Source organism: Papaver somniferum, chromosome 9 (genome assembly GCF_003573695.1).
Source record: "Papaver somniferum cultivar HN1 chromosome 9, ASM357369v1, whole genome shotgun sequence".
Taxonomy (NCBI): Eukaryota; Viridiplantae; Streptophyta; class Magnoliopsida; order Ranunculales; family Papaveraceae; genus Papaver; species Papaver somniferum.
The window spans coordinates 130,815,058-130,829,199 of NC_039366.1; the positions used below are offsets into that span (position 1 = coordinate 130,815,058).

General features: G+C 35.8%; 1 protein-coding gene across 1 annotated transcript; it reads left to right on the forward strand.

The window, feature by feature from the left end:
- Positions 1 to 9,906: 9,906 nt before the first annotated feature.
- LOC113312599 lies at positions 9,907 to 12,406 on the forward strand. The gene is made up of 4 exons (XM_026561341.1): positions 9,907 to 10,497; positions 11,359 to 11,458; positions 11,619 to 11,700; positions 11,791 to 12,406. The coding sequence occupies exons 1-4, from the start codon at positions 10,064 to 10,066 to the stop codon at positions 12,090 to 12,092; spliced, it is 918 nt and encodes a 305-aa protein (XP_026417126.1). The 5' UTR covers positions 9,907 to 10,063; the 3' UTR covers positions 12,093 to 12,406.
- Positions 12,407 to 14,142: the final 1,736 nt, after the last annotated feature.

Below are 14,142 nucleotides of genomic sequence, written 5' to 3' on the forward strand. Positions count from 1 at the left end.
AAATCCTACCATAATCGGTAGTCAATAAAGTTCATATAGCTACCGAATATAGAGTAGCCCCAAAATGAGATTTTGCCAAAATCCTCTATTTTTTGAATTTTGGTTGAGCCTATAATCGGTAGTAAATGAAGTTATCCTGACTTCCGATTATACAATGGACCTCTTTACCGAAATCCTACCATAATCGGTAGTCAAGATAGTTCATATAACTACCGAATATAGAGTAGCCCCAAATTTTGTTTTTGCCGAAATCTCAATTTTTTGAATTTTGGTTGAGCCTATAATCGGTAGTAAATGGAGTTATCCTGACTTCCGATTATACAGTGGTCCTCTTTACCGAAATCCTACCATAATTGGTAGTCAAGATAATTCATATAACTACCGAATATAGAGTAGCCCCAAATTTTGTTTTTGCCGAAATCTCATTTTTTTTCGAATTTGGTAACTCGAATAATCGGTAGGTTAATAAGTTAACCTTACGTCCGATTATAAAGTTGCTCCAAATTTTGTTTTTGCCGAAATCACCAATTTTTCGAATTTGGAAACAACAATAATCGGAAGTTAAATAAGGAGTCTTAACCTCCAACTATTAAGGAGCCCCAAATTTTGTTTTTGCCAAAATCTCAATTTTTTCGAATTTGGAAACTAGAATAATCGGTAGTTTATGAAGTCATTTATGAAATTCACCTATCTACCGATTGCTAACGGCCACAAGATTGATAATACTGGTAATCGGTAGATAATACCACTTACAAATCCACCGATTGTGTGAGGGTACTTAGGTAATCTCCGTAAATTTGGACATCCCTTAACCTTGTATATGGGTTGGGAATAAAAAAACGGCCCCTAATTCTTTTGGGGACACCCCTAAAAATGGCAGGTTCATTTGAGCCATAAGATTTTTAAGTTATTAATCCTACTGTAGTAATTGAGGAAAATGAGATATAAATAAGGAACTGATTCTGGGAAGAGAAATATATTTTGGACACAAAAAGTTAGAGCGACATTGCAGTTGGTTTTCGGATACGATTTGTGGTATTATTTGGAATCATCATTTCAATTTAAGTAAGATCTTTTGCGAAAAATAGGTAGTCTCGGTCTCGATTTGTTTAATTAATTGGATGTTGGTTTGTTGCTTGCGATTACTAATAAAAGTTGTTTGTTAGTTCTCCTAATCTAATTCTACCTTCTCCTAATCTAATGCTCCTGGATTATTCGGTATTTAACATGAGTGCATTTTGATTTGAATTAAGCTTGAGAATATAAGTACGTGTAATGGTAGCCATAACCAACAGTACATGCTAAGTAGATAATCCGGTAATTAATACAAGTACAGTTAGTTTGGATATTGTTATTCATGCATAAGAAATTCATGGAAAATATCTCTTGTCACAGGAAAGAATATATTGACATCTAGATTGCTTTTTTGTGTTTGTTTGATATGAGTGTTGTTTTGGTCTTGATTTGATAAGCATAAACAGAGAATTGCATCGTTGTCGTTCTTATGTCTTGCAAATGTACCTCGGACTAATGAGAATTTCCATTAATGATAATTAATTATTTTTATTCATAATATTCCATAGTAATAATAATAATTTCCATTAATAATAATATTTTTCTTTTGCTTTCTTTTTATAGGATTTAGTTCTTATTTCCCATTTGCTCAATAATAAAATTAGTGAGTTATTTGGTATTTTTATGTACTTATTTTAATTATACGTTCAATGTAAATTAAGAACCCAAAACCTAATTATAAGGTAAAGGCTCATTTTCGAATTGGACGGGAGCCTCGCACTTTCCTAGTTCGTATCTTAATTCCCGCACCTAGTTCTGTTAGTTAGCCTAGTGCCTAAACTGGGTCCCAACTCCATAAATTGGATGGCGGTTTTGCGTTAACAATTTTCTACGTGGCTTGTTACCCATGAATGAGGCGAAAGAAGGTTTTCGAGCATAAAATTAATAACAAGATGAGGAGGAAAAAAACACGTCATCACACATAAAAACCCTACTAAGCCTACTACACCAACCTCTTCTTTAGTGAAAAAGAATCTTGTCCCAGAATCCAAAAACACACTGAGCAATCAGCAAGTAAAACACTGAAACTCGAAGATATATCATCAAATAACAACGACGAAGAGGTATCGTCATCATTATCTGATGGTCTATCTTCGAGTTTTCGTTTTTTTGATTTTCACACAACGACGGTAACGATGATGATGACTTTAAAACTATCAACAACATGAATAATACTAAAAGGAAATTAAAATGAAAAGCTTCATAATCGCATACCTCAAATTGATGCTAAAGTCTATTCATTTGTTTAAGTCTCATATAATTGAGACCAAGTAAACACTCATTCGTCACTCAATATCTTCTTGCGTCTACAGGATGTGCTTATGGTAGTTTTCGGTCCTTCTAGAGTTTTTTCTTTTCTACCAAGCTTTACAAAAAAAAATGTCAGTAGATTTAGCATTTTCGTTTTTTATGAATAAGATAACTCTGAAAAATCCAGTAGTAATATCTATGTATCAGGGATATAATAATTTAGTCAATTTATGCAAAATTTCTAGGTCATAATTGTAAACTGTTACATGAGGATTTGATAAATTATTGTTCATGGAAGTTGCTTTCAAACAATATTTGATGAAGTCGGTTATTGAAATTTCTCAATGGTTTTTATTTGAAATGCGCCTTTAAGAGTTGTGACATGTAAAAGAATAATGAACGTGACTTTCAAAGTTGTGACATGTAAAAGAATAATTACACGACTCAAACATAGACAACCGTGATTGTGGTACTACCATGTCATCCTAGAGGAATAATTAAACTTCAGATAAGGGTGAGGGTATACTCATATATATATATATATATTTTTTGGTCAATCAACAAATTTCAATTCATTCAAATCAAAACAGTGATTACATGTTTGCTTACAAGATTAACAGAAACATCAAAACACATAAAAAAAAAACATCAAGATAATCAAAACCCAAATACAAATAAAGATATCAACTACAAGTAGATCGCGAAGAGAAAGGGAAATAAACCGCAAAGATACCAAATTTTTGATTATGTATAAGGGAGAGATGATGGTACATTCCGGAAATAATTCCGACCATTTGGTTTGATTGTATTTTTCCATGATAAGAGATTCTCTTGAGAGGAAGGAGTATTTTTCCCATAGACTTGTAGATCCAAACGAACTTGGATGCCCTAAATCCATAGAGTATCGATTCAAAGAGATTTCTTGTTGAATCGTAGATGTTTTTGAATTGAGAGTAGCAAGCCACGAACCAGCCATCAAAGATCGAAGAATTCGCCCCACAACGACGAAAAAAAATCGCCCCAAAACGAGGAAGAAATATGTCGAAAGACGCAAAAAGATGTAGAAACATCTTAATCAATAACTATTACCAAAAACTAGAAAAGAAAAAGAAATCCTTGCTCATATCTAGTCCAAAAAGACCACATCTGAGCAAGAAAGATGAAAGGACTCTAGGGTTTTTTTCGAAAGGAAGAGAAAAGAAAGAAGAGAGGGAATAAATATCACCTCATACTTTTATTCTCACGTTATCCGTGTTTTGCACGCCTTTTTTTAAAATAAAATATAAACAGTGACGGATTTGAACCTAATATTTTGGGGATATATTTCTCTTACAAAGCTATACGTTCTTACAGAAAATGAGCACATTCCTAGAGGTACAACATCATCATCTACTACTTTGAAAATCAGCATTATAAATCAACAAAATTTTCAATCATTAAAATTAAAATTGGTAGATAATGAAGTTTCGAATCACAGAATGCGCTGATTTTTGATAGGTGTATAGGTCATTTGAAAGAAGAATACATCCCTAAATCATTAGCTTGAATCCATAACCATCTGACTTTTATTAAAAGATAACCGTCTGGTTAAATAATGTCTTTCCCAATGTGAGATAACGTGAAAATAAAACTGCAAATGAATACAACCTGGTAACATACTACCATCACATGATTAAAAAAGAACAAGAATCCATGGACACTCTTAGATAGACACTATCATACATGGTTTGCGTTATTTTTTTCCGTGAAACTCAAACGACAATGAATTTATATCTAATATTTTGGTGATAAGTTCCTCTTATAAAACTACATTCCTACTAATAATGAGCACAAATCGAGATACCAAACCTACTAATAATGAGCACAATTCATACTAATAATGAGCACAATTCGAGATACCATCTATCGATCTTAATTTCAACCGTTAACTTTTAACTGTTGATATTTAAAAGGGTAGATGGTGGTGTTATACGTCTCAAATTGTGCTCATTTTTGGTAAAAATGTAAAGTCTTATGAGATGAACGTATCACCAAAATATTAGATTTAAATTCACTGTTGTTTGAGTTTTGCGGCAAAAATGACGCAAATCATATACGATAATGTCTATCTAAGAGTGTCCATGAACCCTTCCTCATTAAAAAAATAAGAGTGTCCATGAATTCTTCCTCGTTAAAAAAACATGATTACATATCCTGGCTAAATTGGGGCCTATGCCACTTAATTGGGGCCTATAACTATATGACAAAATAGGGTCATTAAGAAGTAATTTGTAGAAATCCCTTATCCACTATTTATGTTAATGCCTAATATGCCCTTATTAAATTAGTGATGATTAATTAAGTTAGTATTAGTTAAATTAATTAGTGTTTGAGTTTGATTATAGTGTTAGGACTATAGTAGAAATTCATTTCCTTTTTTAAGGTTTGGAGGGAAAGAAGAAGTAGAGGGAAAAAAGAAAAAACTAGGGTTTGTGATTTTCTTAACAAAAATGAAACTTTATAGTGATGATGAAGACTCTAGTAGTGATGAAGAAGTGGGTGCATCAGATTATCATGATTTCGATCCTACCTAATTGGATAATTTTTTGAAAGAAGAAGAGGATGTCAACCAAAGAATGCTTGGGGATATTATTCAAGCACACGAACAATTTCATCGAGAAGAAGATGATAATGCTCTTAATAAACGGGTATGAGTTGTAACGATCTAGAAACATGTATTTGCATGTCTCAATCGCCCAAAAAGGGAATTTTTTTCAAAACTTTAACCCGGAATCAATTTATTCGATAACACTACATAAACCGATTCTGGGTAAAATCCCCAAATTAGGTACAGAAATCGGTCTTTGTTCATCACCATATGAACCGATTGTAGTAAATTTTTGGCGCGATGGGTACGTGACCAGAATCGGTTTTTGTTTGTGATGTTCATAACCCGATTTCTTCACTTGAATAATCACGTAAGTCGACAATCGGTTTATTTTCATGTATATGTAATCCGTTTTTAAAGTTCCAGGAGAAATGTGAACAACAATCAGATTATATGACACGAGACATGAACCGATTATGGACTTTGAATTTTTTTAGACAAATCTTATATCGATTTTTATAGTTGCACATATAAACCAATTGGAAAAAATCCGTTTAATCGACTGTAACATATAAACCGATTTTCAATCATCAACTTGTTGATATTTGTTGTAGATTGTCGTGGCGTTTGAAGAAGATCAACCAAAAGCTGTATCTCTGCTTGGTCCTGATACCTCTTCCCACTATTTCACCGATTTGGAATGGCAAGATAGAAACGATGCAAAACAATGGTTTATAGACAAGGGAATAGAGATCGAATGCGCCTTAGTTTTAGGACGTCATTCAAGTGAAGATCGTTTGGAAATTGTTTGTGAGAGAGGTGGAAAGCAAGAAAGTCACTGGGAAAAGGAAATACCGTACGTGAAGAAGACAACAAGGGAATACATTACTAAATCAAAGAAGTATGGTGGCTCGTTTAAGATTATAGTTAATAGACCCAAGAGACCCGATGGTAGTAAGGTATACAAGTTCTCTAAAGTGATGAATGGTTGTCACAATCATGATGATCCGAAATCTCTTGCTGGACACGCGGCCGTTTGTGGGTTGAAACCACATCAATTGGAAACGGTGAGGTCGATGAAAGCATGTAAACCAAGTGACATCCTTAGGAAGATTAAGGAGGATGATAAGGATAACTTTTCCACTTTGAGGAAAATTTACATGGCAAGAGTAGCCTTTAGGAGGAGGTCATGGGATGGTAGAGCGGCTATGGAACAATCTCAATGGTTAGCCGATCAACACAGATACACAATGAGGAAGCAAGTATTGGAAAGCAAAGTGACTCGTATTTTCTTGGCGCGTCCGGAGATGATCAAGTTGGCACAATGCTTCTATCAAGTTTTGTTAATAGATTGTACATACAAGACCAACAAGTATAATATGTCGTTGTTAAACATTGCTTGCCATACTTCCGACAAGCAAACTTTCACGGTATCATGGGGGTTTATGGATCGGGAGAATGATGTGAGTTTTATTTGGATGCTAGAGACCTTGAAGGAGATATATCGTGTCGATCAAACTCCGAGGATCATAGTAAAAGATAAGGACCAAGCACTAATGAATGCCATTGGAGTGGTTTTTCCGGAAGCTAAGCATTTTCTTTGCACATGGCACATACAATGCAATATTAGAAGTAATTGTAGGGGTCATATCCAAAAGCCAAAGCCACAAAGAGGCACCGCTCGGGAAAAGGCCGAAGATGAGCGTCTTCGAAAACTAACTCCGGAACAAAGAGAGGGGGACAAGAAGAAAAGACAATAGGAGTATGAAGCGAATGGGTTACCATGGAAGATTTTCAACATCATTGGGATTTAATGGTACACTTAACGTCCGTGGCCGAGTTCGAATCCTACTTGGAGAGTTTTATTGGGCTATGAAAGAAAGATTACGAGAAGTGTGTGGTTTATTGCTTGAAGGAATTGTTGGATCCGTACAAGGAAAAATTTTTGTATGCTTACACGTACCAACACATGCATTACAAGAATGCGGCGACAAGTATCGCGGAAGGATCTCATGGACGTTTGAAAAGCTTGCTCCGAGGGAGCCAAAACACCGTGGTTACATTACAAGAAGCCATCCATGAATACACCAAGGCCGATATCATCAAGATAATCGCTCAAATGGAAGAGAGTAGGATGAAAATCATCACAAGCTACAAGGAACACCATCGGTTGATTAGAAAATTAAATTATAGGGTGTCTCACTGGGCAATCATTTCTATGATGAAGGATTAAAAATATTATGTGGATAAGGAGATGGGGAGAAGAAGAATTGAATGCTCATGTATGACGATGACGGCCTTCGGATTTCCGTGTCGTCACATGATCGCAAAGTACCAACAAGGAATTCCTTTTGAAATCATTGATCCATTTTGTAAGCAACTTACTTTCAAACCACCCCCAACCGAAGAACCACTCGAATCCTTTGTGGACACGGATATTGGAAGGGAAATCATCGAGAAATTCGCAAAAAAGGATGGTTTGGGAAGAAAAGTTTTGATGTACGACTTAAAACTAGCCGCGAACCCCCATATGGTACCGGTCGGAGAACCAACGATGCTACCGCCGACTGGAAGACCACCTACCAACATGGATTGGAAGGAAGAAAGGAAAGAGATTAAGGTTGCAATAAGTACCGGCAAAAACCCGTTATTGAGTCATAAAAGAATCGTTTGTCAACATGAGCATGAAGATGATAAATATGAAGATGCGAAGGTTCCAAAGAAAAGGGGCCGACCGAAGAAGGGGGAAAGCGGGACAAGCAGCGCACAAGCCAAGACAAATGTTTCAAACGTTACTTCACAAATTGAGAATAAAGAGGCACCGGCTAAGAGGAAAGGGGGTCGACCAAAGAAGGGAGAAAGCGGGACAAGTAGCGCACAAGCCAATACAAATGTTTCAAACGTTTCTTCACAAATTGAGAATGAAGAGGCACCGGCTAAGAGGAAAATGGGTTGACCAAAGAAGGGAGAAAGTGGGACTAGTAGCACTCCTTCGCAACATGTGGATCTAATCGATCCTTCTCAAGAGAGTCAAGCGCCAAACAATCTATTCGTTCCTTCTCAAGAGAGTCAAGCGAGTACAACACGAGTATCAAGGTCACGTGCATGGAAGGGAGAAACAAGACAAAAGGGTTTTATGGTGACTCTAAGGGCCGCTCTTGGTGACGGAAGCACTCCTAGAGATGAACGAGGTAGACCCCATCGAACTTGTTACACCATATTCGAGGAGTATTACTCGAAACTTCCTGAAATCATTAAGCGCTATGTGTTATCCACCGACGACGTGGATGCGGATGAGAATTGTGGTTATCACGTTGCATCGGAACAAATAGGCCATACAGGTTTGGCGGACGATGAGAACCTAGCCCAATGTCAATATTTTAGAAAGATGATGGCCTTGCGCCTACAAGAAGACAAGTAATTTTACATATCGATGATGAAGGAAGGAAAAACAAGACAAGACAAAGAAGGGATTTTTGAAAAATTGGTTGCTAGAGTACAAGGGCCAAGGGGGAATGGACCAATTACCCGAGATCATTGGATGTGTATGCCTTTATGTGGCCATCTCTTGGCGGAAACGTGGAGTTGGGTTGTTCATCTATTTGGTAAGGTATCATGTTATACATACGCACCAAAACACACCACTTGGGATGAATCGCTTAAGAATCGGAGAATTGTTTTATTCAACCATAACAACATACATTATATCGGTCTTAGAGTACGTGATGATTGTCCATTACCACAGGTAGATGGGTTTCATGAGGTCTCGGAGGTCACCAAGGAGTGGATAAAAATATACGATCCCAACATGAGGCGATGGGAGGAATTGATCGTGCCGGATCAATTCGATGGTCTCCATTTGTTGGAATGAGTATTTTCCTTATGTTAAAAACTTGATCTATCGGATGCTTATATTTTGTCGCTTTCTTATATTGTATTTTGCAAACTTGAACCAACCTTAATGAATGAAAGTGGTTTTCTTTTTTTGGGTAACTTGGGCTCATTTATAGAAATTTGTAACAAAATCAGACTTCTTATTCATTTATAGAGTCCGATTTTGGAGTTAGTTTGTTGCAGCTTTTCCAGAATCGGTTTATATGGAGGATAATGTAATCCGATTATTGGAAGAAAAGGGTACAGAGATTTTAACTAAACAATCAGATTACATATGGTCCAAAATGATCCGAACAGGAATCCTGAATCGGTTTATATGTGTATTAATGTAATCCGATTATAGTTGTTCATCACATTAACCCAGAATCGGTTTATGTAGGTTCACATTAAAATCCGATTAAGATTACAATCGGATTACTGTGCTGAACATATAAATCGATTATGGGTGAATTTTCAGAAAATTTGATGAGTGAATTTTTAAGATTTAGAGGTAAATCATTGTAGAGTATCTCTTACAAGGAATGGTTTAAAGGGATTTAACTCAATCACTTGAATTGTCTGTTTTTGGGTTTTCTTTTTACAAACAACAAAATAAGACTTTGATTGTTGTTTGTGATTGATTAAGATTAAGTTTTGATTTTGATGGAAATTGAAAAATAAATTGAGTTTTGATTAATGATTTTTGTATTTGTTAATTAAGTTATGATTTTGTATTTGTATTTGTGTTAGAATAATCTTTCTTTAAGGGTTAGTTTAGTATTTTTACAATATTTTAGACACCCCTTATCATTCTTTATTGGGTGGATGAAGAAATTCATAGGCCCCAATTAAGTGGCATAGGCTTCAATTTATCCATGTTGGATGAAGAAATGCATAACCCCCAATTAAATGGCATAGGCCCCAACTTAACCATGTTACATATGTGATAACGCATAACAAAAATCACAACTTAACTAGTATATAATATACTACCACATATAATCAACCAAAGAATTTGGAAAATAAGAAAAAAATTATTTTTAGTAAGATTTTGGATAAGAAGAAAATCATCGACTCTTTCTTTGCTCGCGACCAATCACTGACCACATAACAAAATGATAACACGTGTACCGTCAAATTAAAGCCAACCCCAACCCCAACCGATCAATATTCCGACGCTCTGAAAACAAACAAGCCTTTGAGAGTCCATCGGATCGTATAACATCAGAATAAGAAGAATAATAGTAAGAAAATTAGGGCAAAGAATTAGGGTTCATCATGGGAGGAGGAGGAGCAATATGGAGAAGTACAGCAAAAGTAGGAATAGGTGCAATCGGTAATCATTACAGAGGTTTACCATCTTCACCTGTTCCGTTAGCTGACCGTGTTGTTAATGCTCGTAATTCAGCTATACCTCCGTCAAATCTTAATCCTAAACTCATTAATCTTTCATCACTTCATAATAATAATAATAAGAACCCATCTTCTTCGTATTCTTATGAAGTCAATGATTGGGAGTTTATTATAAATGAGAGTAATAATGGCGAAAAAATCATTGTTGATCTTAATAATATGTGTGGTGCTGCTGCTGCTGTTGATCATTCAACATATTCTTGTACTACTACTGGTAGCGGTGATTTCATTTTTGGATCTGTTCCAAGTCTTGATGAAGCTAATTCTGCCACTTCTGATCTTAAAGATGCCTTGGGAAAGTATGTATTTTTTTTTTTACTTTTTACCATTTTTGTTCTTGTTTCATTTCATTTGATTTTGGATTATCTTGATTCAATATGGTGGAAAGGGTTTGGGCTGAGATTCGTTACTAATCTCAAATATAGGTGGGGATAGCTTGGCTAAGTTGTCTTGTGTTTCTTGTTTCAAACTTCCCCAAAGTGAAAACTAGGGGGACTTTTTTTACCCTTCATCAAGAAGTTTGTGCATACAGATTAAGTGAAAATACTATAACAGGGATGCTAGACTGAAGGTTTTGTTTGTTTTTTAAACCCAGACTTGTTGAAACAATGTTTTGAAGCATAACTAAACTAGCTAGCTATGTCGGCGACAACATTTCTATGGCGTTTTAACTATTCTAGTGCTCCCATGTTTTTTCCCACTAGAGAGTAATAGGAGAGTTAACACTGCATCCTTCACAAAATTCTGCAGGATAGCATGAGTTTATCCTGCTGTGTGCCTGTGTCTGTTGCTGTGTCCTGCATGATAAACAATACTTATGTTATACATAACCTGCAACTGTAGTTTTCGGGTACATTGCACCATCCACAGAAATTAAAGCAGGCACTGTTGCCCGAAACGGATTTCATTTACATCATGCAGTTCTGTTTGCCATGGTCTTAGTTTGGGGTGTTGTTTATACAACATTGGATGTCATACTGTTCGAATGAGGTGTATTGTTGTTGCGGTGAGGTCTTTATATGCTGCTGCTTTACACCTAGCTTTCCATATATGCGGCCAAATAATTGCTGCTGGCTTCACATCTTGTTTATGAGTACTGGAAGTTGTTATACTGGAGTTTAGTTTGTTTCTGAATTGTTTTATCTCACTTGTCTGTTTAGGATATATTTCACTCCTGGTGAAAGAACAGTGGGGTTTCCGTCACAGCCAAATCAAGCTTTCCAAGCTTTTGCTTTGTTGCAAGATAGCCCTGAAGTCCAGGTACTCACTTCTTAACGTAACTAGAGTAAAACCTGTGTGAGAAGAGATAACTTCAAGGAATTCACACACATTCTCATAGAGTTGGATTTGCATTTGTATATGAACTTCTAATGGTGCTATATTCCAAAAAGGTTCACTTTCTTTTTTTCCACTTTGGTAGAATGTGGTTGCTGCGCTAGCATCTGATAAAAATGTTTGGGAAGCTGTGATGAAGAATGAGGAGCTAATGGAATTTTACCGAAGTAAGATAATATGATTTAGGCATGTACAAGTTCCCATTGTTGAAAATTTTAATGATGCCTGATTTTGGTTATGTTTGTGTGCTTAAACAGAAGCAAACATGAATGAATATGTTCCTGATGTTGGGGTTGAAAGGAAACATGATGATGGAGTATCATTTGGAAATGCGACAAATGGGCTGATTAGTTTAATTGATATGATTAAAGAACAGGTGTTGGCTATGGTTAGCAGTTTAACTGAGTTCTTTCAGCACATTTTCAGGACTGCAGTAGAAGGAATCAACAACACCGACTCTGCCAACAACTCTATATGGAAATGCACTTCTGCTAAAGGTGCTCCATTCATCGCGCTGACAATTGCTGCAATAATGGTGGTTATGGTGAAGCGAGCTTAGAACAAGTGAAGATTGTAGGAACGGAAAAACAAAGATTCTCTAAATTCCTATACTATGTGGACTTTTAACTTTACATTTTTCCTGTTCTCGTTATTAGGCTATGGTGATAGGAAAGGAGCAATATGCACGCATGCTTTAAAGCAACTATGACTATGCTGTGTGTTGATACTGGGATGGACTAGTTTATTTTTCTTATTCTTCTAGGATTTGGTATCCAACTTCATGTATATATTAGATGCCAAACTATAGATTATCATCAAAATAATCTTCTGAATTAGTTATTACATTCTTATAGTATGATCACATTTCATTTATTTCTAGATATTCAACAGTTTTAGTACAAACAAATGACACCAAATAGGCAAATACGAAGGAATTTAAGTTGGCACGAGTTTTGTAATGAAAAGTGATGCTTCTAAAAGATTTCTGGTAATGATGTGATCCATTTTAAACTTGTGCTGCTTTAATCCTGAACTGCAATGAAAAAAAGAATGACGGCAGAAATGAGAACCTAACATGAGTTCCCACGCTTGATGCTGGCTGAAACGCCAACTTAACTAGCAGAACGCCACAACCATACATTCTTGCAGGGAGCAAGTTTAAGTCATAGGACAGATTAATATACTTAGAAGATAGATTTCATATTACAGTGACAGATATTTGGTTTCAAATTTACTAAGGTAGATTTGGGTTCGGTACAGATTTCTCTGCCCAAAAAACATCATAATTGTCCCCATGTTGCAGGACCGCCACCATTTGTTACCAAGAAATTTTAACATAATAATTGCACCATTAGCCCAACTGACTCCCTCTTGCATGTTCAGCTCACTGAGAACTGCAACCTTGTCCATCTTCAACAACCCGAAAACTGAGTTTTCAATAGTCAAGTTAGCTGAAAGCACACCAGACATAACACTCACCTCAACTCTGTGTTAATACCTAGCCAACCTCACATGCAACATAGGTAGTAGACACCACAACCAGCGGTTGTGTCAGAACTATCACAGAAACAAACACCACTTACATATCTACAAGAGCAAAGATCATCCAACTTTGTAGTTCAAGACCACATAAAAGTCAACATGAAGCTAGAAGATCTGCAACACAATTTATATATCTAAGAAGCTCACCTTAAGCACTTCAACTTTAGTAACTGGTCTGGTGGCGCCATCGTAACTTGTATGATCCCCAGCAAATATATCTAAAAGCAGCATCAACCCAAAATCACAAACCACACTAAGTTTAACATTATTAAAGTTAAAGTTGATTCACATCATCATTCTAAACGTGGCAACATAATTTTCTCAACGTAATACATAATTTAGACTAATAACATAACACAAATTAATAAATCAAAACCTCTCGTAAACCAAAATTTCTCTAACACAGAGGCAGATAACGTCAAACGGCTTTACTGCAATATCTTTGATTTTCCCTTTATGTAAAATGAAGCCTTAAAAACAATAACAATATAAGAATACAACAAAAGGAATGGTTATGGGGCAAAACATGGAAAAATATAAATGATGTAGCATGTAAATGTGAACCATGTATATCTTGTGTTGTGGTTGTGTGTGCTTGTTTATCTTCTGTCTCTCTTATTATTTTTCCCATGTTTAGTTCAAATCACCAATTTCCCTTTATGATCCTGATTTCCGCTGCAATCGGGATGCCAATTTTATGAAGATAATGTTTATTGAATCTGGAATTGAATGATGGTTTATTGTTCGGGTGGGTAAATATGTTATGAAGATAATGTTTCAACCGGTGTTACACAAAGATGGATTTGTGATGTGATTTACGAATCAGAGGTTCAACTTGGTAGAAGTGTATGTTCTTCGTTTTGTTTTATGATGTAGTATGGGATGCAAAATAAGACTGAATGAGGTGGAATACATACATACTTCTTGAAGAGTGTTAGTAATCATACACTATAAAGAATGGGTTACAAAGTTTGAAGTAAGGATGGGGCTGTGAGGTCTCATATAGAAGAAGGATCAGCAATTCTTCGAAGTTATGCACGAGATGTTATATATTTATGTTGTTAAAT